The sequence below is a fragment of the Drosophila sechellia genome, chromosome 3L, assembly GCF_004382195.2.
Source record: "Drosophila sechellia strain sech25 chromosome 3L, ASM438219v1, whole genome shotgun sequence".
Lineage (NCBI taxonomy): Eukaryota > Metazoa > Arthropoda > Insecta > Diptera > Drosophilidae > Drosophila > Drosophila sechellia.
Genome location: NC_045951.1, coordinates 7,332,033 through 7,359,418, shown reverse-complemented (window position 1 = coordinate 7,359,418; position 27,386 = coordinate 7,332,033). Strand labels below are relative to the sequence as shown.

At 40.9% G+C, this 27,386-nt stretch overlaps 6 protein-coding genes across 7 annotated transcripts; 3 read left to right on the top strand and 3 right to left on the bottom strand.

The window, feature by feature from the left end:
• The first annotated feature begins 234 nt into the window (after positions 1-234).
• LOC6611161 (cuticle protein 76) lies at positions 235-951 on the top strand. Its single transcript, XM_002035682.2, has one exon. The coding sequence runs from the start codon at positions 261-263 to the stop codon at positions 870-872; it is 612 nt and encodes a 203-aa protein (XP_002035718.2). The 5' UTR covers positions 235-260; the 3' UTR covers positions 873-951.
• A 1,962-nt stretch (positions 952-2,913) lies between these two features.
• Positions 2,914-4,244, top strand: LOC6611160 (carboxypeptidase B). The gene is made up of 2 exons (XM_002035681.2): positions 2,914-3,661; positions 3,735-4,244. Exons 1-2 carry the CDS (start codon positions 2,949-2,951, stop codon positions 4,162-4,164), a joined length of 1,143 nt encoding a protein of 380 aa, XP_002035717.1. The 5' UTR covers positions 2,914-2,948; the 3' UTR covers positions 4,165-4,244.
• A 1,017-nt stretch (positions 4,245-5,261) lies between these two features.
• LOC6611159 (cytochrome P450 4d8) lies at positions 5,262-7,890 on the top strand. Its single transcript, XM_002035680.2, has 4 exons — positions 5,262-5,410; positions 6,329-6,782; positions 6,854-7,416; positions 7,489-7,890. Exons 1-4 carry the CDS (start codon positions 5,380-5,382, stop codon positions 7,836-7,838), a joined length of 1,398 nt encoding a protein of 465 aa, XP_002035716.2. The 5' UTR covers positions 5,262-5,379; the 3' UTR covers positions 7,839-7,890.
• LOC6611158 (probable cytochrome P450 316a1) lies at positions 7,869-9,592 on the bottom strand. The gene is made up of 4 exons (XM_002035679.2): positions 9,436-9,592; positions 8,957-9,386; positions 8,358-8,896; positions 7,869-8,300 (listed from the first exon to the last, which is right to left on the bottom strand). The coding sequence occupies exons 1-4, from the start codon at positions 9,590-9,592 to the stop codon at positions 7,972-7,974; spliced, it is 1,455 nt and encodes a 484-aa protein (XP_002035715.1). The 3' UTR covers positions 7,869-7,971.
• Positions 9,593-13,511: 3,919 nt separating this feature from the next.
• On the bottom strand, positions 13,512-14,849 carry LOC6611157 (probable G-protein coupled receptor Mth-like 6). The gene is given in 7 exon segments (XM_032719192.1): positions 13,512-13,574; positions 13,629-13,725; positions 13,728-13,793; positions 13,849-14,100; positions 14,153-14,329; positions 14,378-14,522; positions 14,574-14,849. Coding segments are annotated over 7 exon segments (1,008 nt in total). The 5' UTR covers positions 14,808-14,849; the 3' UTR covers positions 13,512-13,537.
• A 9,600-nt stretch (positions 14,850-24,449) lies between these two features.
• On the bottom strand, positions 24,450-25,170 carry LOC116801147. Of its 2 annotated transcripts, none has more exons than XM_032718992.1 (4): positions 25,058-25,170; positions 24,843-25,004; positions 24,659-24,784; positions 24,450-24,596 (listed from the first exon to the last, which is right to left on the bottom strand). In XM_032718992.1, the coding sequence occupies exons 1-4, from the start codon at positions 25,118-25,120 to the stop codon at positions 24,519-24,521; spliced, it is 429 nt and encodes a 142-aa protein (XP_032574883.1). In that variant the 5' UTR covers positions 25,121-25,170; the 3' UTR covers positions 24,450-24,518. The 2 variants fall into 2 exon arrangements, with proteins under 2 accessions (XP_032574883.1, XP_032574884.1); XM_032718993.1 differs by having other exon boundaries at positions 24,512-24,596; positions 24,649-24,784.
• Positions 25,171-27,386: the final 2,216 nt, after the last annotated feature.

Here is a 27,386-nt window from a genome sequence, read left to right as displayed (position 1 = left end):
TCGCCTTCCTCGGCTGATAGGCTCACCCCCGCCGACTTTTGTGGCTGTCACTTGGAGCTGGGCAATTGTAAATTGATTTGCCACGATCGAGGGATAGAGAAATGGATTTCTGAAAGTCACGCAAAGCCATCCGGCAAAGCTGAAACGAGTTTGAGCAGTGCGCCCGATTATGAGTAATTGGCATTGCGCTGGTCAGGTCTTCTATATATGGCCCAACAACCGACTTATCCAGCACAGTTGTTCCAATTGCTCCAATCGACATGGCTTACTTCCAGTTCCTCAGCGTTGCCTCCAGCTTGCTTCTACTCCTGGCTCCCACGTGGGCGGGTCTGATTGCCCAGCCGACCATCAGCTATGCTGGCGATGAGCACGCGGTGGCCCACACCCAGCAGAATGTGGTAAGGAGCTTCGATGGCACCGTCTCCCACTACGCCAAGTCGCTGGCCACGCCCTACTCTCAGGTTCACAAGCAGGACACCCGGATCAGCAACAATGTCTACCAGCCGGCGGTTGCCAAGACCTTCACCTATGCCCCAGCTCCAGTTCCAGTCTCGGTTCCAGCTCCAGTTTACACGCACCAGGCTCATCAGGAACCAACCAATCTGTTTACACAGGCATCACCCGTTTACCAGCACGCTGCTCATGTCCAGACTCCATCGGTTTACCAGCAGGTTGCTCATGTCCAAACTCCATCGGTTTACCATCAGCCCGCCCAGGTGCAGAGCTACCACCAACCTGGTCATGTGGAGGCACCTTCTGTTTACCAACAGAACGCCCACTACAGCCACCAGCCCGCTGTCATCCACTATTCTCCGGCGGAGACCGTTTCCCACATGAGCTTCGATGGATTTGGTACCCACTACGGATTTTAAGTGATCATTACTTTAGTTAAGATTATAAAGTATAGTTTGTGTATGCTTGTTAAATAAATTGTTGAACTAAAGCCTTTAATGTTTTTTAATAATTATTAAAAACGGGTCATTGTTTTTTCTATGATTCTATTATAGCTGATTTTATTTCGTTAAGCTCTGCAGTTTGTTATATAATGTTCTTGCATAACCATATTTGCAGCATGTAAGCAGCTTTTGCAATGGTTTTCTTGTACATCGTGTGGTTTACTCCCTGTTTATCACTCACGTTCAGAGGCAGCGTAAACAAATCATAAAAATCCACACAAAGTGCACCCTACAAATAGCCCGAAGTAGGACATTAGCTCTGGTCCTTACACCAGTCCGTGATCCTCAGATCCTTGGACAGAAGGATGCAGAGGGCTTACGTGATTTGTGCAGCGCAAACTCAAAAATCGGACATGAATGCTACGTGACTGGAATGGCAACCAAAGGAGCCAGGAGCATTTGAAAGGGCGAAGGACCATGAAGTGGCATGGCTTATGAACTAATAAGATTCTGCCCATCCTCGTAAATTATGCACATTGACAACTGTAATCGGGAAATTGAAATCAGATTTTTGCTGGCTCATTAATTCTGCAAAAGAAATGGAAAAACTCCATACGCAGCCGGAAGCAAATCGAAAACTTATGAATGCCCGGAGTCAATAACCAATTTGTGTGCTCCTCTTCTTTCCATAGTTTATCTAAATGATAGCTTCATTAGCTGGCCATCAATGTAATGGCCAAAATGATTACCAGAACAGGGCCAGCAACTTCTGTAGCGAACTTCCGAATTGAAAAACCGAGCAAAAGGCAGAAAAATTTGCGAAAAATGAAGCCATAAACTCCGCTTAGTCCGGCATCCTGCAGGACCTCCTGTCATTCCCCCTTTGAGCCACCACTTCTGTCCGCCACTTGAGTGCTAAAAGGCGCAATGATAAAATATTTGCCCGACCAGGGCTAGTAAATTTGTTGGCTGAAAAGTTGAAACAGCTAACAAAATGCAAAGGAGACGAAGAAAGGCCGAGCCGTTAGTTGTTGTTTTTATTTAGCTGTTGCGGCTAAAGTTTGCCCACTTTCCACAGCCAGGACATCGTCCAGAGGCAAGTTGGCGAAAAATAAAAGTGCAAAATGCCCAGTAAGACGTATTTATCAACATAATTACATTTTTTAATGGCCCTTTAAGCCGCAAAATGGCAAAGCCGCAAAGCAAGATAGAGTCATGGCGAAAACTTGCTTCTTTCCGTGCTTCCAACAAATATTAAGTCAATTTGGGTGGTTTAACGAAAAGTTGTGAACTAATTGTTAATGAGATTATTTACCAGAACTTAAATGATGATTTCAGTTTTACATGTGGAACAGTTGAATAGTTCACTAAAGATCGATGTTCAAATGGAAATACGTATTTGAAAGTACAAAAGGAAAAAATAAAATATTAAAAATAATTAATAAGTAGCACAAACCGATTAATAAAATTGATAACACATAAAGCGAATATTCGCATGCGAAAATGTATACTGCTTTTGTTTATTAGTTATAGCTATCAGCACGATTTTCCAATCTGTTGTTTATAAATAAATCTATTAGGAGAGATACAAGAGAGTTAAGAAAGCTTACTCTTTGTGTTTTCTCTTCATTTCATTGTATATGCGATTGCATGATTCTTTTAAAAATTGCAACAGAATCAAATGATATTAACTAAAAACCGGTTTAAGTATGAAATATGTGATACTCAAAAATTGTATCAAAAATTAAAGAAGATCGATAGAAGAGAGCCTTTCAACGTAAGAGAATGCATTTGTTGTTAATACTTATCAAGAGTCAATTTGTTAATAATGTAATAAGTATTTTAATTTAAAAGTGATAATTTGGAATTGGAGCAATACAGTATTAAAACAATTTCGATCCAGTATACAGTATTGATTACAATATTACCTTTTCAGCATAAAACCCCTTTTATGCCATTATCTCTCAATGCCTGAATAAATGATATATGTATATATAAAAACAAACACCGAGTGCTCAGAGTTAGTTCCCGGCAAACTGGCCGTCCGGCAACATGTGGAAAATTCTGTGTGGGATCGTCGTTCTCGTGACGATTGTGGTGAATCAGCTGGCTGAAGCAAGGGGAGTCCGCCGGCGAAGAGGCCATACTCTCCAATTGGACAACTACCTTAGCTACGATGGAATAATGCAGTATCTGGATGAGCTGGCTCTGTCCCACAGTAGCCGGGTGACCCTAAAGGATGTGGGCCGCACCTACGAGAACCGAGCCCTGAAAATGGCGATGATAACCAACGGAGATGGACGTCCCGGAAAGAGGGTGATATTCTTGGACGCTGCCCTCCATTCGCGCGAGTGGATGACTCCCGCCGCCGCCCTCCTCACCATCCATAAGCTGGTGGTGGAGTTTGCGGAGAATTCCGACCTTTTGACTGATTACGATTGGCACATTATGCCACTGGCAAATCCAGATGGCTACGAGTATTCACGGAATACAGAGCGATACTGGAGAAACACGAGGACACCGAATGGAGGCAACTGTTTTGGCACCAATCTCAACAGGAACTTTGCCGTTGACTGGAATGTGGGTTTTCCGGAACTAAAGGATCCCTGCGATGAGAACTACGCTGGGAGTTCACCATTCTCAGAGGTGGAGGCACGTACAGTGCGAGACATTATGCACAGCCTAGTGGAGAGCAAACGGGCTGTAATGTATCTCTCACTGCACACGGCAAACCGATCGGTCTTCTATCCTTGGGTCTACGATACGTAAGTTGTAATCTAATAGCTTATTAAAGTATATCAGATATATAATTTACTTATATCATTTATATATATATAGAGCTCCAGTGTCAAACCAAAAGGAGCATGACGAAATCGGAAGATTTGTTGCTGATCGAATTTTTCGAAGCACGGGCACCTTTATAAAAACGTGGCAATATGCTAAATTTGCCGGAACATTTGGTGGCACCAGCATGGACTACGCGCTGGTCGCTGGATTTCCACTCTCCTTTGTGTTCGAGATGTCTGGAACGGGAAGGGATCATGTGGAGTACAAGTTCTTTCCTCCGGCCACAGATATACGGCATTTGGCTGAAGAGTCCTGGACGGGAATTAAAGCGTTTGCCGAGAAGACCATTGAGAAATATCCTCCATCCAGGGTGATTTCTTATAAGCCAAAGGTTAAGCTTCTTGAAAACGCTGCACCACGGAATTGGGGCTTAAGTTCAATGGCTGGAACAGTTTGCCTCTTGTTTATATATTTGACCTAGCATATCTATCTAGCAGTAACTATATGATTATTATAAAAACGAAATTAAATCTTGTAAAGTCCTGCTGTTTTGACACTTTACTCTCTTCATTCTTTATTATATATACCTACTGATTCATCTTTTTTATCAGGCATTTTGCGAAATTTCACTTTCTGCCTTTGCGCTCTTTAATATATTTTTAATATCCAGCAAGGGAAACTCATCGTCCGGCATTGCGCATACGCCTCGTTGTCCGCTTGTTTGCACTTGCTATCAACGTGACTTGGCTGCTTCGCTGGCGTGGAAGAGCGCAGAGTTTTTCGGGTGGGGGAACCGGCATATCTCTCGCATTGTCCGATGCATTTCACATGCTGCAATTAACGCAACAAATTGCATTTTTAATATGCAAAATTAATGCGGAAAATCTTTCTGTGCGCGCGGACCAACAGAGATGAAACGAAGGCGAGATATATCCAAGTATTTTATTTATAACAGTCATTGTGAAAATTGAAAATTCACATTCACTGTCTACAATTAAAAACAGTTCCTCCCGCCTGCATTTTCGCGCACTCGTTCTGCTGGATATTGTGGATATGGTGAGTATTTAAAATAATAAAATGCCATTACAAAGTCAAAGTTGCCTGGCCCAGGAAGTCGCTGTTAATTAGTTTTTTCGAAGGCTGCTCTTGGCCAGCTGACGAGTCGCCCAGCCATCTATCTGTCCGTCTAGCCATTCATGCCCTTTCTGCGCGGGAGTTGGGTCAAATGTTTTAATTTCCGCACGAATGTCTCTAACGGAAATTACTTAAAAAAAAAAAAAGAGCAGAAAAATACACCTTACCACCCAGGGCGGTATGTCAATGGCCTGGAGGGCTTCTCGTTATCTTGTCCAGGGGCTTGCAATAATTACTATAAATTGGAGTACTTAATAAACTCACTCACTCTTGCCGATATAAAATAGTTTACGCAGATTAGCGCAATTATTGCGCTCAAGCTTCGCCAACTGCACTTTGAGTTACATATGAGTCCTACTCCGATTAGATATAGTATAGGCATTTCGCTGTCGCATCGCTCGGTTCGTTCGGCTTGGTTGGCGATTCAGAGTGAAACATGCTGCTGTTTCTGCTGGTTGTGCTGCTCTGCGGAGCGGGCTGGATCATCCATCTGGGCCAAGCCGATCGACGGCGGAAAGTGGCCAATTTGCCAGGACCCATTTGTCCACCGCTTATTGGCGCCATGCAACTCATGTTCCGTTTGAACCCAAAAAGTGAGTAGTGGCAAAAATATAATATGTTTATATGTTTAAATGTGGTAAAATATTCGCCTGGTATCAAAATCATAATTATAAGGCCACATAAAGATATTGCTAAAAGATTTAAATATTTTATATGAACGGCAACATTTAATTTAATAAGAAATAATAAAATGAATAGAGCTGCAGGAAAAATATCAATTACCTAAAACTGCCATCAATCAAAATTCAATTTATTTTATTTAATTGCTTAGTAAAGATTTTGATATGTGAACCCAGTGAAGATCTGCTGATTATAAGAAATAGATTTACATCTGATTAATTTGCATTTACTTTCAAATGTATCACTTATTGTAATTTGTATGTAGGTATTACTTATAACTGAAAAGCTGTTCGTGACTGCTGCTGTTTTAACTCACTGATAAGAAATAACTAGGTTTCTGTTTTTTTTTTCAAAATTTTCACGCAACCGGATAATGAATAATTTATATTTGATGTCAACCGGCTTTCTCATTATCAGATCAACAATAAAATACATTAAATAAGACAAAATAATTAAGCTAGCGAAAAATAATTGTGCACTTGGAGTTGGCATAGCGAAAAACTTTGAATAATATTATCAAGAATTTTTATTGGTACTAATAACAACAATAGTAAGCAATTTGAAAAGCCAAATACTTAATCTTAAGCTAATAATAATTTGATATTTTGAACAAACATTCGGAATTTCACTTATTATCGCTAAGCTATTAATGAATGGCCACTGGCTAATAAGATTTCTTATCAATGAGAATTTCTGAGCAGAGAAGGAAAGAAAATGCATATCGGTTCTACACATATAAGTAAATTATTTTTATGCTTCTTTAATAATTCTAATTGATTTATTTTGTTACTTAATATAAATACTTTTGAGTATATTTTTAAAAATATCAGGTTTCATAAAAGTGTGTCGAGAGTACGTGCTGAAATTCGGTCACCTTCAACGAGTGTGGGTCTTTAATCGCCTGCTGATAATGAGTGGCGATGCGGAGTTGAATGAGCAGCTGCTAAGTAGCCAGGAGCATCTGGTGAAGCATCCGGTGTACAAAGTACTTGGCCAGTGGCTGGGCAATGGACTGCTCCTCAGCGATGGTAAAGTGTGGCACCAACGCCGCAAGATCATCACTCCCACGTTCCACTTCTCGATCCTGGAGCAGTTTGTCGAGGTATTCGATCAGCAATCGAACATTTGTGTCCAAAGATTGGCGCAAAAGGCCAATGGAGATACGTTCGATGTTTATCGGAACATTTGTGCAGCAGCATTGGACATTATAGCCGAAACAGCAATGGGCACAAAAATATATGCCCAGGCTAACGAGAGTACTCCATACGCTGAGGCAGTCAATGAGTAAGTGGTACACCATACAATTGTATAATGAATTATTAAAATATGAAGTCCTACTTGATAATCCTACACAGATGCACTGCTCTGCTAAGTTGGCGATTCATGTCAGTTTATCTGCAGGTGGAGCTGCTTTTCACACTCACCCATCCTCATCTGAAATGGCGCCAAACGCAGCTCATTCGCACGATGCAGGAATTCACCATCAAGGTGATTGAGAAGCGGCGTCAGGCTTTAGAGGATCAGCAGAAGCAATCCAAATTGATGGGCACTGTCGATGAGGATGTGGGCTCCAAGCGGCGAATGGCCTTGCTGGACGTCCTGCTGATGGCCACTGTTGATGGCAGACCGCTGACCAACGATGAGATTCGCGAGGAGGTGGACACGTTCATGTTCGAGGGTCACGATACCACCACCAGCGCTTTGTCCTTCTGCCTGCATGAGCTTTCCAGGCATCCAGAGGTGCAGGAAAAGATGCTGGAGGAGATCCTGCAGGTGCTGGGCACCGATCGAAGCAGACCGGTTAGCATTCGTGACCTCGGGGAGCTCAAGTACATGGAGTGCGTCATCAAGGAGTCGCTGAGGATGTATCCACCAGTGCCCATCGTAGGGCGCAAATTGCAGACCGACTTTAAATACAGTAGGGTTCCTATATATAATCGTAGTTTTCAAATTGGTAATTTATTCAATATTTTTGTAAAACCCTTTTCAGCCCATTCCGTGCATGGAGATGGAGTAATTCCGGCTGGCTCAGAGATTATAATCGGAATCTTTGGTGTACATCGCCAACCAGAAACCTTTCCCAATCCGGACGAATTTATCCCTGAACGACATGAGAATGGAAGTCGCGTGGCTCCATTTAAAATGATTCCATTCAGTGCGGGACCCAGGAACTGTATAGGTCAGAAGTTCGCCCAGCTGGAGATGAAGATAATGCTGGCCAAGATTGTCAGGGAGTACGAACTGCTTCCGAAGGGTCAAAGGGTTGAGTGCATTGTTAATATCGTTTTGCGATCGGAAACGGGCTTTCAGCTGGGAATGCGAAAGCGAAACAATAAATAAGCGCACTAACTAACTAATTTAAGTGGTAAAATACAAATGGGTTCATAAAGTATTATTCCATTATCATATCTTTAAGTAAATGCTAAATAATAATAGGCTTTATATCCATGAATTTTTGTACTTTTCTAAAAATCTATCGTGGCTTTAATGCCAACTGAAATCCATTGGATGATCCCAAAACAAGTTGCAAATCCAAGCGCACCTCATCGCCATAGGGTAAAAGTTCAAAGTTGGTCAAAATAGGAGCCAACAATGTTTTAAGTAGCTGCATGCTAAACTTCCTCGCTGGACAACAGCGAGGACCAAGACTATAGCTCAGAAGCTCCGGAGGAGAGTCCAAAAATCGCTGCGCATCAAAATGGTTTGCATTTGGATATCGTTCCTCATTGCGCTGCAGTTCATACAGATTAATATAGATCTCTGAACCGAAGGGAAGTTCTGCATCTCCCACGATGCTATGTGCTGTTGGATATCGAATTAAAATGAGTGTGTTAAAAACAAAATATTACTCATACGCACTGTATGGAAAATCCTTCTTCAGTTGCCTCCCAACAATCACTTGTGGTGGGTAAAGTCGCATAGTTTCTTGAAGAACAGCTTCCAGATAAGGTAGCTTTTCCAGGTCCCATCCTTGATCCTTAATCTGAGCCAAATTTAACTCCTCCAAGCACTTTTGTTGAACCGATGGATTTCTAGCAATTGTTACGAGGCAGAAACAGAGAGATGAACTGCAGAGCAGGTATCCGAGATAATTACAGGTATTAATTTCTGCACAGATTTCTTCTCCTGTAAGTTGGGGATCTTTACTCTTCAGTAGAATTTCCAATAAGGATTCATGGTTCTTTAAAGGCATTGGCCTGAACTGATACATGTCCAAACCATCCCCAACTTTCAATTGCTTTTGACTTTGGTGGCTGGCCATGAGATTCATGTGTTCTTCATTCAGTCTTTTAATTAATCGATTCTGACGTTTTCTCATAAAAGGAGAACTCAACCAATAGTTAAATCTGTTTGCAGACTGTAGGCTCATAAAACGTTTTCTATAGAGCTCTGATAAACTGAAAATAGTAAAAAGTGGGTCATTATTAGGATCTTTAGAAAACATTGTAATTACTTACTCTTTAAGATTCTTGGAATACTCCTCACTGGGTTTCGCACCACAGGTGGTCATTACCATTAGATCCAAAACAATAGGACTCACAGTATTCCAGATATCAAACACCTTTTGATCCTCCTGTTCCGCTAATTTTTGGAGCAGCTGCTCCGCCTGGTGGCGACTTAAATCCATCAACCCTACCAAGTTTCCCTTGTCGAAGAGACCACTAATAAGACCATGTCGCTTTTGCCATTGTTCTGACTGACACATGAGAACACCTCCAGCCAGCCAATCTTTCATTAGCTCATATCCCGTCTCCAAATGAGTGTCATTTTCCAGAAGCTGTCTGCTGAGCTCTAGATCTGCCAGGGGAATGAAAAGGCGATGGAAGACCCAACAACGACTAAAGGTACCATATTTGGTAAGGTATTCGGTGCTGCGCTGGAAGAAATCTGCCAGCATTTATATAATATATAATACGTTTAGTTCAGTAAAACTTACTTTTCGGCGTCAGAAATAACAACTTGTGCATTGCTCCCATCAGCGGCCAGGTAAAGGGTCCTTTCAGATTTTTGATCAGCGATCTCTGCCGGCGGGTCCTGAAATAGTTGAAGGCCGAAGCCAGGCAGAAACAGACGAATGTGGTGGTCAAGATCATGGTGCCAACTGAGCCAAAACAACGTCCCCGTTTGTCTATGCTAATCGCAGGTTATCGCAATCGCCTGCATCTATACTATCCACGGTTTATGACCGTTCGAGGGGCAGTGCTAATCTCACAGGGGTCTTTAATTTCGTTTAATCTTATCGATGCTCGGACCTCCTTGTATGTCAAAAAATAACCAAGCGATAGTAAAATCTCCGGATAAGTTAAGATAAGTCTGCTATATTATTATTCTGTAAATAATTACACGATTTGTTTACATGTGCTTACATCAACGGAAAATTGGTTGTATTTTCTTCTTTTTTTTAAAGGATTTTGTATTTAAAACATTTTTTTTGTTACAAAAATAATGAGGTTTAAATAAATAAACTTGAATAGAAAGATTTAAATTTTGACGCTTCCAATGAGTTCCACAAAATGTTGCGAATGTATCAGCAACATGTTGCTAGATAAAGAGCACCCTTTTATATATGGTACATCATTAAAAAGCGAAATATAGGTATTAATTATTCCGAATTATGCGTGATTTATTATAAATTTAAATAAAGTGTATATGGGCTGGCATAATTTGATTCTATTCCCATATCTCTTTGTGAGCAAAATTGATTGGCCAAGTCGAAAATTGCCAATACCCGTTTTGGGATGGGATGCCATAGATAATTGCGTCATCTGTGCCATAAAAGAAAGTAGTGACTAATAAATATTTAAATACTTACCCAACATTTATTGCTGCTGAGCCGGGTGACACGATTCGAAACTATTAAACAAACCAATTTGGGGCAATCGAGTGGGGAGGACAGCAAAGGAAGAAGGACGAACGCCTTGGGGCCATAAGCAGCTGTTGTCCCGGCGAGCAAACAAATCTTTTGTCTTTTGCCCGTTGCGGTTGTCGGAGTCAACGGAGAGGGTTGGTCAACCCTTTCAGGTTTCAGGAGTTTCCAGCACTCGGACTGTCAAAAGTACATTTGCCTTGGTTACGCCACAGAAATATCCCCCAAGCATGTAATGACAATATCAGCAGACCTTCCTGCCCTCCGACCGCCACTTGTGTATATCTCTTGTATCTTGTATATATCCTTGCCCTCGGGGAGTTGGCAAAACTGGGGTGTTCCTTCAAACCGAGCGGAGTTTGTTGTGTTCCATTTTCATTTTGCGGCGCTGATGAAACTTTAATGACACTCCGCACGCATTCAAGAGGCAAATGGCAGAAGGCAACAAGGGCCATGTGTCCAGCTTCGTTCTTTGCTTCCAAGCCCCGGCATTTTTCTGCACAATTTCACTTTGAGGCAACAAACAGACAAAGCCGGCTAATGGCGGCTAATGAAGCCAGTTTTATTGGGGATTTTGTGGGCCGTTGAACCCGGCTATAAGGCACTCCGAAGCTCTGCAACACCGAACCTCCCAAGTTGGCCATAGTGTGCGAATGTATTTATGAGGCCCAGGTATTCAGGCATTCATACGTCAATGTCACGAGTCGCAAGTGCAAGGACTCTCCGGCTGGAGTCGAGTGCAATGGCCACTGGTTACTGGCCACGTGACCAAACACCAAACACCGAACATTCCGTTCGCCACCGTCTCGCATATGCAAATGAACAAAAAATTTGATGACAGAGTCGCCGGTGACAATAAAAAGTAAGCGAACTACAAAGCCAACAGGACGAGTGTTACGCAAAAACACAAAAAACACCAAACAAGAGAAATACAAAAAAATAAAAAACCGAGACCGACAAACGGCGGCAGGACAAAAATCCTTTCACAAGCCTGCCGAATATGAGCTCCTGCGAAAAAAGTCAAAACAAAGACATTGCAACAATTTACATTCCCATTGTTCGCCTCGGCGGCAGATACACAGGTTCGCAAAAAATGGCAGATAGTTAGATACAGGCATAGATACACATGCTTACAGTGCGATTCATAATTGATGGCCCATTTGAATATGCTTCAATATATATGCAGCATTTCAAAGTGAGCATTTTTTCAAACATGTGTGCACTATAAAATATTAATTTCTCTCAAACTTTGGTAAAGAAAAAGCCACTAAAATATATGTTCCTTTCAGGATTAGTTAATTTCTTTTTTTTTAACATTTCAAGTTATTTTTTAAACTTTACTTTTTGAGACGCAGTGTAGATGTTGCCCCCAAACTGCAAATGCAGTCGGTCAGCTGGCAAGTTAGAGGCAGAAATGAAGCACCGACACACATGGAAAGCGATGACAACTGAAGTAGACGATATGGACTAAAAGGACTTAAGGAACTGCTAGGTATCAAATAAATATTAAAGTATTTACAAGCATTGCATTTATGTAATACCATATTTAGACTGTTCTTTAACTGGACTATCTTTAATTATACTGCCTAATAGGTAACAAATTAATATAATAAAGCATTTTGATTAATATAAAGCTTTAAAAAAAAAACTTGTATGAGAACCAATTGTAAGGCATTGCAAAGCGGTGCTGGCCAAACATATTCCGCCGTATTCCACGTAGGCATTGTCCTTTTTCTTGGTGTTGTTGGCCACAGGAAGCATTTTGCATGAATTGCCCATAAAAATGATATGCACATCAAGATTGTCTGATGCGACTTCTGCGATAAGCGTGAAAATTTGCTTACTGCCACAGTTCATACCACACACATGTTGGGAAACTTTAATGGGGTAGAATTCCTCAATTATAACAGCTAATCAGAATGAACGATACTTGGCTAGACATTTCATTTGGTTACTGCAGCTAAAAGGTTTCCATCAGTCTCAGGCACACGCCCCCTCCGCCCACTAACCTGCTGTTATTCCACCTCTTAACCGCCACCCCCATTAACCATCACCCATTATAAGCTGGAGCTTGGATAATAATAGTAATACTAATGCACAGAGAAAAAAAATTAATTCAACGGAATATCTACTATTTGGTATAGTAAAGTTATATTATTCGGAATGTGGATTTTTAAAAATATTTGCAGTGTTTCTTATCTACAATGGAACCAAGTTTTGAAACGTCAGTGAAGTACTTATGTATATTTTTATTAAAACTTAAGTGATATGGTACTTTCTCGCTGAATGAGAGCTCTTTCACACACTGGCATATTAATAGTACGCATACCTTTTTCTTGGTCCCCGAGCCCCCATTTTCCGCTTTCCCAGATGTCATATGTCAGGCGGCCGTAATATTACGAGCTGATGACTGCGTTATGATTACTGTCAGCGACAGGCACTCAATGAACAGGAAGATGAGAGAGTGTCAGCCTCCCATCCTTTTCGTGCTTGTGGACTTTTCACGCATTTTCCGAGCAGAAAACCACACGCCACCCAACCACCCACTCGCAGCAACATCACATGTGACTTGAGGTGCCCCGCAGCGGCAGGACCTTTGACTCGGCAACAATTTATCACAGCCAATTTAACCACTTAAGTGCGAAAAAGGTTTCGGCAGACTGAACTTAACGTGGCTCAAAAGTGAAGTGCAGCGCATGTGAGATAAAGTATTGAATGAATTTCATTCTGCAATCTGGCCACTGACCACCGAATGTTCGAGTATCTGTGTGTCTGCCGGCGGCATTTATTTGTTTACAATCTGTTTGCGCAAAAGCTGCCGCAAGGCTTAAAAATCTGCATTTGCATTCTGACACCAGGCGGGGATTGTGGGGAAGGTGGAAGGATTTGGGGTCCTGGCGCGTATGCAAGGACTAATTGAAAAAGCGAGTTTCCATAAAAGTGCATATTTTCCTATGGAACTGCATTTTATTCACTATCACACATTTTTGATGAAAATTGACATTTTGTTCTAACAAAAAAAATATAAATGTATTATTGATTAAATATTAATAATAAAGAACTTTTCAATATTAAGAAGCATTTATTGAGCATAGAGCGACAGCTTTCAATTAAACTTATTAAAAAAGAGCTTACTTATGTATAATTTTATTTATTTAAACTAGTGGCTTATTCAAGATGCAGGTTGTTGTCCCCTTCGACCGCGTATTCTAAAATAATAATGATATAGTAACTTTAAAATCTATTAAGCAGAAATCTCTTACCTCTCCATTATCATTTGAAATGTGCTGCGCTTAAGAATGAATAGCACAAATACGACTATACCGGAACACAAATGGAAAAAATTTGGTACCCGAAGGGTATCAAATGGAATAAACTCAAGATCAGCATAGGTCCGTAGAGGTATATCATCGCTGACCAGTCATAAGCTGTTCAAAGAATCTCAATTACTGGCTTTCAACATTTCCCTACTTAAAAACCCACTGTTTATCCAACATCGATATAAACCAACACCGGGAATCCAATTCAGTTTGTCAGGTCTATTCTGCCAGGCCCAATCCACCAGATATGTAATTCCCGTCATGATGGCCGGAGTGCCCCAACCGTAGACGTTGTAGATGAGAAAGTGATAACGAGGTTCATCCCGATTGATTAACATCAAGTTTTTCCATATATGATGACTCATAACAGATAGCCAAAAGTGAGAAGCCATAGCAAAGAAATAGTTAGTGTAACCTGTGAAAGATACGCATGTTTTAAGTCGAACTTTGATATGGATTCAACTAACCTGCTAGTGAGCAAATATTCTTCCACAAGTTAAAATCTCCTCCTTCCCAGATGAGGTACTGCACAAACTTACAAAGTAAATAGCAAATAAAGCATTTTCCGAGCAAATTTCGCAGTTTCTTTATGTAGAGATACACTGCAATTGTGAGAATACAGCCAACCATGGAAATAGTACCCACTGGAAAAATCAAAGAATTATTTGAGCTACTATATAGTAGGTGCTTACCCTGAGGTACGGCTGGCATCGACTTCGGTATATATACATGTTCCAGAATCCACATCGAATTTTGATCTTCCAAACGCGGATGGAGGCAGTACCACTGCTTGCTCAATGTCCAGTTTACAGCGGGGTTAATCACAAAGCTTCCATTCTATAGATATAAAATTACATTGAGATACTTTAAGAAGATTGAAATCTTAACCTCATATAGCTTGTACTGATCCTCCTTTACCGTAACAACCTTTTCGCAATACCTAAATTTATATCTTAAGACGATCATGTCGGTGAGAAGGTAATATGTTTCTATAGTTCCATCCTGCAGTGTAATCTTCAAGTAGGGATTGATCCGCTTCAGATTCTCTGTGAGTCCATCTTTACACCGACTATTGGGCAACATTTTGTTGCGGGGGCAGCAGAATCGGATGCAGGGTTTCATAATTCAGATTGTACGAAAGTTTAGCCAAGTCTCAGGGGACTTTATTATCAAAAACTGGTAAATTTATGCGTTTCTTATTATGAATCATTCGAAATCTGGAAAAAGAATGGTCCCTTAAAACTATATTTATTGCATTAAGCTCTGCGATATAGTAGACATTTGGTGCCACATACACAAATTTAGCTACTCATATTTTAATAGTATTATTTCAGATCCTTTGAGTATAGTTTTGCTTACCCTTGTGGTGAAAAAAAGAGAATTCTTGATGAGACGTATTCAAGTATTAAAGTAATGTTAATTTTTCATTCACTTGACACTTTTGTGATGCTGCTTTTATTAATACTTACGTTCCTTTACCAGTTTAATGTGCCTGATATCAGCTTAAATAGCCTCGACCATATGCGAATCACGACCTAAAGGGCTTCAACTGAATGGCACCAAATCGGCTTTCGACGCTCCCCCATTCAGTCATCTACACACATGTGTGTAAAAGTGCGAATTCATGTTTTGTTTGACAAAATCTGTATAAATCTAAAGACCGAATGCCAGCAGTCAGCTCAGCACAGAGCTCTCACATCGCAGGGATTAAATGGAAAATGGGTGGTTGGTACGACGAATGCGACGAGCTATTCGATGCCATGCAAATGGATTGCTTTGGGGCCTCTGGGGTCAAATGGAATTAGCCGGCATTTTCAGAGGGGTGGGAGGGGTACAGAGATCCAAGGACCAAGACGCGAGCACTTGTTGCTCCGCGCAAACCATTTTCATAGTCATTAAAAATTTGCATAATTACGGCAGCCTGCGCCGGCTCATTAACACTTTTGAGGTAGACAGGACTTAAGGACCCAGGACACTCGTAACCAAATGAGCTTTTCATAAGGCCGCGAGAGAATGTTGAATTATAAATGCATGGAAATTAAAAACAATTACATGATATTCCATTCCATTTCGCCCACGGCTCGTGCATGTATTAACAAATAAAGTGCCCATAACGATGCTAATCCTTTAAGCCACACCAAACTGTTCGCGGCTATGCGCCCCCACAGAAAGGGGGCGTGGCTGTCAAAAAAAAGGGCTATCAATTTGCATTGCGTTTGGCTCATTAGCGTCGCTGCCACTGACCACTTGTAAATTTGGCATGTCTATATGGGATATTCGTAAAATTTATAGCCTTGTGGATGACATTCATTCAGAGAGGGTTGATGCTTCTCATGTACTATTGTGGAATTTTAAATAAATAAAATTATTTATTTAATTTTTATATAATAATTTATATAATAATTTCGGAATGAGCTTAAAACGATACATAGCTTACTGGTTTGAAGCTAATGATCTAAACTTTTTGATCTCACCTCGCTGAGCCCGCCATTTGACAAAATAATGCGGTTTGGGCCCTGCTCGATGGCTCGAATATATTCGAAAAGCTTGAATTACAACGGCTAGCAGGGAAATATTTATTTAAAATATTTTCAATGAGTCGGCTCTGGCCATAATAATATGAGTAATTAAATGTCAATAGAATTAAGCCAGACAAAGTGGCACAAACATTGAAATGGAGTAAACAGTAATTTCAATGAGAAAAGCCAACAAAATATATGTGTAATTTTAATAGGAAACAATATTAACTTACACAATAATTTGAGACTACTGCGATTAACTAATATTGATTTACAGTTAAGGTCTTGAAGTGCCGCTGTGAAGTGAAGAAACAAACGTATTGCCCAGAATTGCTGAATCTGCAGGGGAAATTTGCTGTGTCGCTAAGCCGTAAGTCCAACAAGAAAAATCACTTTTCTCCGCCAGACGGACAGGGTGTTTTCCACTTTCTTTCTTTTTTTTATTTTGGTTGTGGGTGGCTTGGGATTTGCTTTCGATTTTGCAACGGCTTTGCCGAATGATTCCCGCTTAATATGCCAAACACAATTTGACTTTTATTCAATATGCAAAAGATACGCGTCAATTTGTTGCTTGTCTGCGGGACTTTTTAATCTGATCGATGTGCAATTCTTCCTCCTCCGACTCAGGCTCTTTAAATCTTCATTTCACGTGGCTGGCATTAACTTCTGGCGTCTAGTGGCAACATAAAAGATGTTGTGGCCAGATTTATGTTGGCAGTTTTACAGTCATTTTAAGCACCACCCCGCCGAACAGCTACTTAAGCCAGTGAGCTCGCGTTGAAAACTTTTGCAACTATTAAAGTCTTAAGTAGAAGTGGATAAAGAGAAGCTGCCACAGTCAGCAAACTGTAAATGCATTTCCACCAACAGCAACAACGATATCACATTGCAAGGGAAAACTTTTCTTGGTCTGTTGTTCTACTTATGCGGCCTGGCCAACACTTTCCGTTCGTTTGTTTGTTTCGGCGAGGACAAGACAAAAACTGACTTAAGCCCACATCCCGAGTTTGGTACGGGTGCTCTTGAGTGGGTCAAAGGGTGTGCTTACCCCAGAGATACCAGGTGTGCTGAATAAAGAGATTAGGGACTCCAGTTCAAAAAGTATCTACAACTCTTTAAATAAATACATGCAGCATACAAGTAGCATATTTTAATCAAGAGTCTTGAGCATGAGATGTTTGCTTTGAATTGGATATATATTCATGCTTTAGTTACATATAAAAATACATTTTCACCTCAAACTCCACATCTTGTAGGTTAAAACTTTATCCAAGTATTTAGAGCACCTGATAACACTTTTTCCATCTTCTTGGGGCTTAACATTTTTTGACTTATGGTAAAAGCAAACGAAATGTCAAATGATTTTCCAATTCCTCCCGCCAATTCGTACTTTCCCATAATATGCACCCTCTTTAGCCTTAAATCAATGTTGACAAAAGTTTTATTGGATAAGTTTGTTTAACGACAAGCAAGAGTAGACGCACACAAAAGGGCAGGTAAAAAGGCAAAAGTTCTTGCTATTTTGCTGAAAAATCAAATTGAGCAAAAGTTGATCTTGAAGCAGGATAGAGCCAATGGAAAGTGTGGAGTGCGGGGAATGGATGCTGGAAAAGTTTTTTTTTTTGCAAAAATCGTTGGACGCGGAAAGTTTGCAATTTGATTTGTGTTCAATGTGCGCGCAATTGATTAGGCATTCTGCGAGTTCATGAATGTCCACTTTCATCAAGAACAAATCCGGACAAATTTTATAATAATTTTTGGTATGTTTGTACTTTGATTTCTGGAGCACATAAATCAATCCATTCATTAACCAGCAATTGCTTGAGATGAAATGATCCTACTTGACTTCTTCGATGCTTTAAGCAGTTCGTTGAAGCAGTACCTCATGATCTACAAGTCAATTCTATAAAGATGAATCATTCAATATGCAGAATATTACTTTATCTATTTATCTAGGTAGTGGATATTGCCCAAATTAATTAATATTAATATTATACCTATTTCCTTGTTAAATATTTGGTATTCCCTAAAAATTTTCATTATAATTTTCGCAGTGTGTTTACCTTGGAAGTACCCCAGACTATCTTCATCTGGAAGCTTGCCAAGTGTGGCACCCTGAAATTTTGCGGCAAGGACTAACAACTGTTGCAGGAGTCGTCCGGAATCCGAACTTCACACCCTCGCATGCATAATGGCATTGTGGTTTTCCGGCCGCAGACTCCTGCTGTTTAATATGCTGTTAAATTACATTAAAATTTGAAAAAGAGTTGGCTCTGCTGCTGGTTGGCTTTCTGATAAGCGTATTACGAGCTGCAAACGCCGATAGCCGAGCTTTCTCATGTGATCGGATGAATAAGCCAGGAAAATCCAGGAAAACCCTGGAACTGGGGTCTTCAATGTCAGGCGGCAGTAATTGGCTGGCAAATAATTTAATGCGAAATCATGGAACACGCCCCCGGGGCGGCAGTGTGTTGCACATTTAAAATGAAATAAGCGGATTAGATTGTGTTGTTGTCATATCGGCGTGTCCTTTTTGGCCGCACCCCGTTGTTGTGTTGCATGTTACTCTAGTATTTATAGAGTTTTAACGCAATCGCAATTTCGGTTGACATTTTGCGCTCTCGGCCATTTCCCATTTTGCAACTTGCCCCAGCCTCTGGCTGTCGATAGACGTCATCTACAGGTAGTCCGCCCCCAAAAAAGTCCACATGAAATCTCTAGCCATGTCGAAAACCAGGTATATATGCCCCATGCCCCCACTGTCTGCTTTATGAAAAATGAATTTTGTCTGTCGTCGGTGGTCCATGAACTGCGTACTGCGGCCGTGTGGCTAATATTATTTCATTTGGCTTTTGAGTTCGTTAGTTGAAGTTCCCAATTCACTGGGGCATTGGCAAATATCTATTCAATTAAATGGCTTAAATTAAATCGCCCTTATTGGCCACTATAAGTTCCATTTGTGCACTTAATTGACATTTAAAATTAATTGAAAAAGTCAAGTTTGGGATTTTAAGGAATTTGGTTTGCCATTTGTCATTTCAGTGAAAACACGAGAATACCTAATGAAATCAAGTAGAGTGCTAATCAAACTTAGGATAAATCTCCTCCAGATTGTTTTTTTTTTTTTGGAAGTTGTTAAAAAATCATCCCGCTTCACATAAAAAACGCTGATGAATAAATCTCATAATTTTGTGTGCCATCCATCAATCAAAAATGTGACATCTGCAACACCTGTGGCTGTGTCAGCCGCAACATCCCTTCAAAATTCCATTTTTTTCGGATTGCTATTGATGTTCGTACAAATTAAACAGAATGCAAATAAGTCAATTTCGAATGAAACACGAAGCGAAATTAATGTGCTACAAAATAAATACGACAAGATAAATGTTTTTGCCACTGAGCGGGTGGCAAGTAACAAGATAAACTGATGCCGGCGTATCTCACGGATGTGCGATGGTGTACTAATAAAAATACACGGACACGAGTCCTGCGAAGCGTCCTTGTGAAATGTGTGAAAAACGCTTGTGGCTCCAGACGTTTGGATGTGTGTGTGTGAGTGCGGCACGTTTAGCATTTCAAAAGGCGTATTGTTTATTTTTTCGTTTTTCCCTTGTGTTTTCACATTCAATGTTATTTATCTGCGTTTTTCCTGCCCTCCAAAACTTCTACGATCTTTTCTCCTTTGTAACCCAAGTTCACTTTCCACAGACCGCTTTTGTAGTTAACTTCTTTGTAGTTTCGTTTGCTTATTCATTTCCTTTTGCCCACATGTACACATGAAAAGTTATTTTTTCATCCCACAATGAAAATGAAAATGAGTGTGCGGAGAATAAGCGCAAGACTGGAAAACTTGTCACGTGATAAACTCGGAAAGCAAAAGAATGTCACGTACTGAGAAGCCCAGCGACAACCTTTGGCACTTAAAGTTTTAAGCTCGCAGCTCGGAAATATGTTTTAATTCCATAATCAGCTCGTACTTGGCCAAAACCCGAAATCAATTCCCCATTGTTACCCTACTGTCCTGCCAAAAAGATGAAAAAATAGGAAAAATCCCAGCGTTTCGGGGCGACGAATGCTGGTCACGTAGAGTTTTCCCCTCCTGGAAAAGTGGGGGACAGCTGTTTGGGTGCACTTAGCATTGCTACATAATTTCTGATGGCGTCATTTTAAGAATTATGAATGCCACGTGACTTCTGCTGGGCAAATAAAAGAAAATGGAAATCCGGAAATCAGGCAACAGGACCTTCAGTGTGAAGCTAACCCGCATAATCGTTTTTGAAAATCTGAGTCAATTTGAAAGTGGGATATTGACGTGAGGCAATTTTTTAAATTGAAAATTTATTCAAATTTATCGCTTGACCGGAAATTAAAGAAATTTATTCAAGATAAGGAGGAAACAAATGATGACTATTTTTAGTAAAAATACTGCAAGGACACTTTAAATGCTACTTCTTATAACATTTATAATTGTCTAATTGTAATGATGAATGCTAATGGGTAACTTACTAAAGAGCTTATCATTTTAGTAATTATAACCAGATACTCTCCAGATACCGTGCTGTAATAAATGACCTTCTGTGATTTTAAGCCCACGATTTTAGTTTCCCCTGCTTGCAGGTGCAATTTAATTTATTTCGTCTGAACGTGAAAACCTCCGCCAGAAAAACACCTCGGTGACCGGTCAAATGTGTCACACATAAACCATTCAATCTGACAACCAGATGGAGGAGATATGTATGTATAAACGAGTTGGTGGGGCTACATGTACATATGTATTCGTAGTGATATGGAAAAGCGATAGACAATGACAGTGGCCAACGCTGACCGCAGTCAAACTTTCGATTTCACTTCGTTAACGTGGCGAGTTGGACACGTTTCCGCCCCTCAGCTCACCTTTTCGTGTTCTGCAATTTATTTTCCCTGCACATTTGTCGAGAGTTTTCCCCCTGCGCTCCATATTCATTTCGGTGGTGCAAATTGCGCACGAAACATGCGAGTGGTGAGTGCACAAAACCAATTTGTAATAAAGACGACGATGGCGAGGAAAAGCTGGAAAAGCGCAATGCCTTCATTTCATTGTTCATTGTTGCTATACCCAGTACTCGAAAGCGTGTGGGGGTATGCTGTATATGGGGTTATCTACAAGAAAGGGAAAGACCCTTTCTTCCTTCCTTCTCTATCAATATTTTCCATTTGGAACATTCCATACCTTAGCCTTCTAATTTGAGCTCAATACTTTCGCTCTCTATAACTTGTCTTAAATACAAATCCTTCAAAATGTTGTCCTTGCGTTTCAATCATTTTCACTTTCAGGCAGAAGATTTTCATTATACGAGCAGGATATCCTTTAGTCAAAATCAGCGACCAGTTCTTTATAGTGTTGAAGGAATAGGTGATGGGAATGGGTCAGTGGGACCGGAGTGGGATTATGCGGCATCAGAAGATGTTAACACATCACGCAGCCGTCCAGGCATTTGAATGCTTTCAATTAAGTTTATGTAGATAAATAGCCGCAACTAGCAGAGTTGACTGAGCCGCTGGAACTGCCTGAGTTGGCTTTAAAAGGACGAACGCGAAGGACGCAACAAAAATGAAACATTGCACGGCTGTAAATTACGCCGGTGTCGGGGGGGATAAAACGGGGTTCTTTGGCGGAAATTGCATTATCAGCGTCAAAAGGCAAAGGCATTTCAGACCCCACAACGAACTTGCCCCATTCTGGTGGCATGTTTTGCCGCCGGCTGCTGTTGCTGCCACTTCCTACTGCACTTCCTGCCCGCCGAGACAATGAGTTGTGATAGCACAACTTTTGCAGCGGCGTCGCGCGTTGCGCATAATTACCGTTCGGGCGGAATGAGAATGGGAGCGGCTGCTTTACCGCCCTCCCAAGACTGATGAGCTGTTTATGACTTGACGCTTTCGCAGTGCATTTAATACCGTTATTGTGGAGCATTTGTAACTAGCAGTTAATAACAGTGCACAGCGCAAACAGGACTTTCTACTTAGCCATGATAGTTTTGCTTACCAATATTACAACGAAGTTGCAGTCCTTAATAGCGGACTTAATATATATTTTTCCAACTTAACAAGTTTCCATCGAAAATTTTGTTCTCTGTACTGTTGCAGCTGCAAAATGGATTACGTTCGCTGGCCATTGTTCATGGTGTTGATATGAAATTTTAATGAATTGTAAAGCCAGGACATCTTGGAGCAACACACATGTGCCTTTGCCGCTCTATCAGACAAACAATATCGCAGTCCCTACTTCAAGTTCAATAAAGTTGAGTGCCTGGCACAAATGGAAATTTTACGCATACCCATCGAGGCGAAAGGAAAGTGCGGGAAAGTGCCCTTTAAAATCACTTTATTACGCCGGCGTGTGTGGGTGGGTGTTTTTCACCCCCAATGAAGTTGAACGGCAGGGGGGGGGGGGGGGGCTGGTGGTGGACACATTTGTTGGGGGCGACAATTTATAAGAAAATTCCCATCGAACTCCGGCATCGTTGGGCAAATGTCTTTCGGCCGATAAAAACGTACCCGGCACACGCTTTAATCATGAAAAATCATATTGAAAGCTTATGCCCTGCACATGCTGATAGCGAAGGGCGGTCCGCAGATAGTGGGCGTGGCAGCCATTAAATTAATATTTCAACAAATTTGCTTTACAAGTATATTTAAGAGCAGGCCAAAGTGTCTCACAATTCCACACACAAAACAGCTGCACAATTTCCGCTGGAAACTTTGGACTGCAAAGTTTTTGTGTGCGACTTTTGACAACAACAAGAACTGAGACATTTGGCAGGGGAAAAATAAGTTACAGAAAGTCCTCCATCGAAATACCCTAACCTAGTCATAATAGTTATAACTTCAGTAGTCACATATAAAGATTAATACCATTGAACTGAATAAGTACTTCTGATAAATACATGTCAATACATTTTCGAATGTGCTAACTAAAGTATATATACTGCTGATTGTAATGTTCAGTAATTATATTATGAAACCTTCTCTTAACCCACTTGCCCAGCATACCCTTCTTCGACAAGTTGAAAGTTTTTGCCGCATGCATTTCAATTGCGTAGCCTGCGCCGTCCTCATTTACATGGCAAGTCATTGGACAAAGTGGGCGCCCCGCTGGATGCCTTGCCACCCGGTGGCATGGAGAGCATCTACCGCCTGCTTAGTGTCTTACATCTCTTTGACTCTAATAGATTTTAATCAGCCGCAGGACATGCGCCCGGACAAGGACAACGGCAACGACAACGTCGACGACATGCTGTTATGGCCCCCCAAATTCCAGTCCAGCAATCCAATGAAAATCGCCGGGGGCCGATCAGGCCTCGTCTTTAATTATGCCAGTTGGGGGAATTAAAAAGAAATGAAATACTTATTTTTGGCCATTCATATCTTTGTTCGCATTTAAATTGAAATCCACAAAAAGAGGGCTTTGTTTGTAGCTAAAGGCTTTGAGCATTTCGGTGTAAAAGTGTCAGTTTAGAGCGCGTTTTTCCACACGATTTCCCGGCCAAAAGCTTCGGGGCAGCGCACACACACCTCTAATGAGCCACTTCACATCCTTGAATTCTGCTGCATTTTCCACCACTTTGACACGTTCCATTCTGCTTCCTTTTCTTTTTTTTCCATCCAAGGAGGGTGTGTACTTTTATTTGCGTAATTGGCCAAATGCTGAGTGATGTGGCCAGCGTCTTTATGGCTGAAACAAATTTAATGCCCTTATCGGCATTTCTTTCTTGGCCATAAAATGACCCGCTTTTCCGCTTTCCATCCCACTCCGTTTCCATTGCCAATAAAAGTGTCAAGTGAAACGCGTGTAATGAGCATCGGACTTTTGCTCTGCCTGACTTCTGACCGAGTGGGAAAAGTGTTTTAAAATGCAAAGTATCATTATTTGTGGGAATCGTTAAACTTCATTTAAAGCTGCGCAAATGGAGCCAACAGATGACCCCGGCGGGGTCACAGCCTCTGCTCCTGTTGGCGCTTATCTTGTCATTGTCATCTTTATTGGCTGCTATTATCGTCCTGCGGGTGTCCATAATGCCGCATGTAATTTGATTACCCACACAGCCCACAAATTGGCACGCCCGCCGATATCAACAGCTTCATCAACACTTTGAGGTCACTTTCACGGAAGGAGGTGTTTTAAGATTAAAGTAGGAGAATTGATATTACAGCATCAACGTCGTTTATATTAACAACGAGTAAAATAATATACAAATTTATAATGTAACAAAGTTTGTTGTATATTAAGTATTAAACTGTAACTACGAAACAGAAATCAGGAATTATCTTTAGTCTAATAGCCCAATTGAAACAGCCGAGTTTGCTCATGCAGCCGCATACAGAAAATAACCGTCAGAACCGAACATATTATCTGTTTCAAAATGAAATATCAATTACTTGAACTAAATATCGATAAATCAAACCTGCAGATACCGATAAGCCCATGTTGAGCTGGAACCATACGTGGGTGACGTCCTCCGCGGACATTGGCGACAGATTCTTACACACTATCCACATGACTATCTTGAATAAGCAGAATGTTATCAACACGAACATCAGCTGAAAGAATTTCAAAATATACATTTTACTGGCACAGAAGAACCTTATAAGGACCTACCAATCGAATTATGAAGATTGTATTCATAATCGTTCCATAAATTCCAAATGCCAGAGAAAGAAGTGCAATGAAGCATGCAACTATGTTTAAGTTGATGGCAATCTGATGAGCTTCGGCTTTCGAGTTCACACCATTGTAAATTACTTCCATTATATTAACAGCCTGCGAATTTGATCAATGATAGTTGCTCAGAATAACTAAAGTTAGTAACTCACGATTGTAGGAAATATAACCATCAGCAGGGCGATCTTAAGAATGAGAGGCGGGCAAACGCACATACTAAAATTTTACGAAATTCCAAAATGAAATGACAAGTTTTTCATGTCTGTAAATATAGCAAGAGAGAACTATTTAGTATGTATCTCGACTATAAGATACCTGTTACTCAACCAAGTGCGGATAAGAATTTATTACATAGCCAGTGGTGTTGATAAAAGTGTGACAACTTCTCCAACTTTAGCTAGTTATTTAGAAGTGCTAAGCCGCAAGATATCCAAGTGGCGGAAGAGGACGGGGTCCTCGAGGTCCTTCGAGTCCTGCCACATGTGGCTGAGTAACAGGAACGACAAAGCGGCCAACAGCAATGCCAAAAACACTGTTGACATTTTCCAGTTGAACGCACAATAGCCCCCATTCCATTTGGAACCCGTTTGTTGTTTGCCGTCTTGTATCTTGTATCTGGTATCTGTCCTGTGTGTTCTGCCGCTCTGCTAAAATAATCGCCACAATAATCTGTCAACGACAGCTGCTGATGTCATAAAAACCTTTTGAAGATGTCCTTGCTGGAGTCCTCTCCTCCTTGTTTGTGGACCCCAAACAGGCTAATGATAATTTGCCACAATTTACACTCAAACCAGACGCAGCAACAGGACCTCCTGGCTGTGTGATAAAATCATTGATGGAGCCAAAAGCTAATTGAATGTTAATCGCTTGGCATTGACATTGCACGTGGCAGCCAACCAACCAACGGCGGGGTTGAAAACTGCCAAGGAAAATCGCAGGAAAACGGAGGAGTGGAAAACCCCTCATCCCGAGCTTTTCACAGATGTGCTGCGATAAAGCTCAAAGGTAAGCGGTCAATTTGCATAAAGTGATGATAAATCAACAGAAAAAAGCGACCTTAAAGTTGCTTTTGTCTTCCCGCCCAGCTGCACTTGTTTGTTTCGCCTCGTCGGGCAAATATACAACAAATTGTCTTTAATCTAAAAATTAAATTTTAATACACCCACCAGTTGTGTGGCATAAAAATGGTATAGATAAGTGGGAGGATATCCTCTTTGTCTACTTCTATGACATATCGCGATCTGGGGTCGGTTTTCTCTCTTCTACTTTTGCAATGCAGCATCAGTGATTAAAAAAATCATTTAATATTATAAAGCATAAATGATCATGAAAATAGAAAAGAGCCTAGAACACAGTAGGCCGAAAATAAGGCAACAAATTCGTTTGTTGTGCCTTTGAAATGTTTCAAATGCAATGCAGTCAAAGTGTGGCTGGTGCTGACAGAAGGACACATTAACTGCAGTCACAGTCCGGCAGTTATAGTCGCAGTTAGGAAAACAGAATCCGGACCAGGGGACGGCCCTTTTGTGGTTCCGCGGAGTCAAAGTTGCAATTGAAATGCTGGCACAAATGTAAATTCAAACGGGCGGGACGGGCACAACAGCCATAGCAGATGTATCAATTGTCTAACTGTGTGCCGAGACAGAGTCGTCATAATGTCCATCAAAATGAGGGAAAAATGACCAGTACACAATGTGTCCTTCTTCCACGGAGGAAAATTACCACAGAACAAAATGTAAAGTTTTAAAAGGATCTGAACAGGATGTTTCTTAGTTCAATTTTAGCTTTTATTAGGAGTCTCTAGTTAAATCTAATAGTATTTATATTAAGCATATTTTATAAAATATTCTTAATTTCTTTCAGTGCATTGTTGGCTATGGGAAACTGTGTCTGTGACGCCGTCTGGAGTGTCATGCTCGGCATGGACCCGTGGGATAGGTAAATTTGATTTATGACCTATTATGCGTCTTATGTCCAGCCATAATTTAATTATACCAAGACACACAGCCAGCCAGTCAGACAAAACACAAAATACCGAACGGCAAAGCGACAATGTCTGCAGTTTTTCAACCACATACACACACAATCTACCACACATAATGCTGTTATTTAAATCATGAAAATTCGCTTACCTAAATTGCATTGCAACAATTGCAGGATGGTCCCAGCAATTTGCTCCCTTGTCAGTCTCGTTTTTGTGGCAAAAACTAAAGCGACAATCTCAAGCCAAAATGTAAATGTAATTCAAGTGCAGTTAGGCTTTCCTTTCAGGGGGTGTGTTTGCGTGTGTGTGTGTGCTTGGCATGCGAAATGAAATTGAAATAAATTATTGACTAATTGTCAACTCGGACGAGGACAATCTGGCATATTTTGGCATGTGGCACGGGGCGTATGCGCAATCAAATCACAAATCAAAGCGCCCGCCGAGAAGAAGAACAAATGCAGCTAATTTGGCTGGCAAAAATTCCAAGACAGGGTCCT

Coding starts and splice junctions, on each gene's coding strand:
- LOC116801147 (XM_032718992.1), bottom strand. CDS start 25,120: ATGTGCGTTTGCCCGCCTCTCATTCTTAAGATCGCCCTGCTGATGGTT. Junction 25,005..25,057: donor TGGTTATATTTCCTACAATC/GTGAGTTACTAA, acceptor TCAAATTCGCAG/GCTGTTAATATAATGGAAGT. Junction 24,597..24,658: donor AGCTCAACATGGGCTTATCG/GTATCTGCAGGT, acceptor ATTTTGAAACAG/ATAATATGTTCGGTTCTGAC.
- LOC6611158 (XM_002035679.2), bottom strand. CDS start 9,592: ATGATCTTGACCACCACATTCGTCTGTTTCTGCCTGGCTTCGGCCTTC. Junction 8,897..8,956: donor TATTCCAAGAATCTTAAAGA/GTAAGTAATTAC, acceptor TACTATTTTCAG/TTTATCAGAGCTCTATAGAA. Junction 8,301..8,357: donor GAAGAAGGATTTTCCATACA/GTGCGTATGAGT, acceptor GATATCCAACAG/CACATAGCATCGTGGGAGAT.
- LOC6611159 (XM_002035680.2), top strand. CDS start 5,380: ATGCAACTCATGTTCCGTTTGAACCCAAAAA. Junction 5,411..6,328: donor GTTCCGTTTGAACCCAAAAA/GTGAGTAGTGGC, acceptor TAAAAATATCAG/GTTTCATAAAAGTGTGTCGA. Junction 7,417..7,488: donor GCAGACCGACTTTAAATACA/GTAGGGTTCCTA, acceptor AACCCTTTTCAG/CCCATTCCGTGCATGGAGAT.
- LOC6611161 (XM_002035682.2), top strand. CDS start 261: ATGGCTTACTTCCAGTTCCTCAGCGTTGCCTCCAGCTTGCTTCTACTC.
- LOC6611160 (XM_002035681.2), top strand. CDS start 2,949: ATGTGGAAAATTCTGTGTGGGATCGTCGTTCTCGTGACGATTGTGGTG. Junction 3,662..3,734: donor TATCCTTGGGTCTACGATAC/GTAAGTTGTAAT, acceptor ATATATATATAG/AGCTCCAGTGTCAAACCAAA.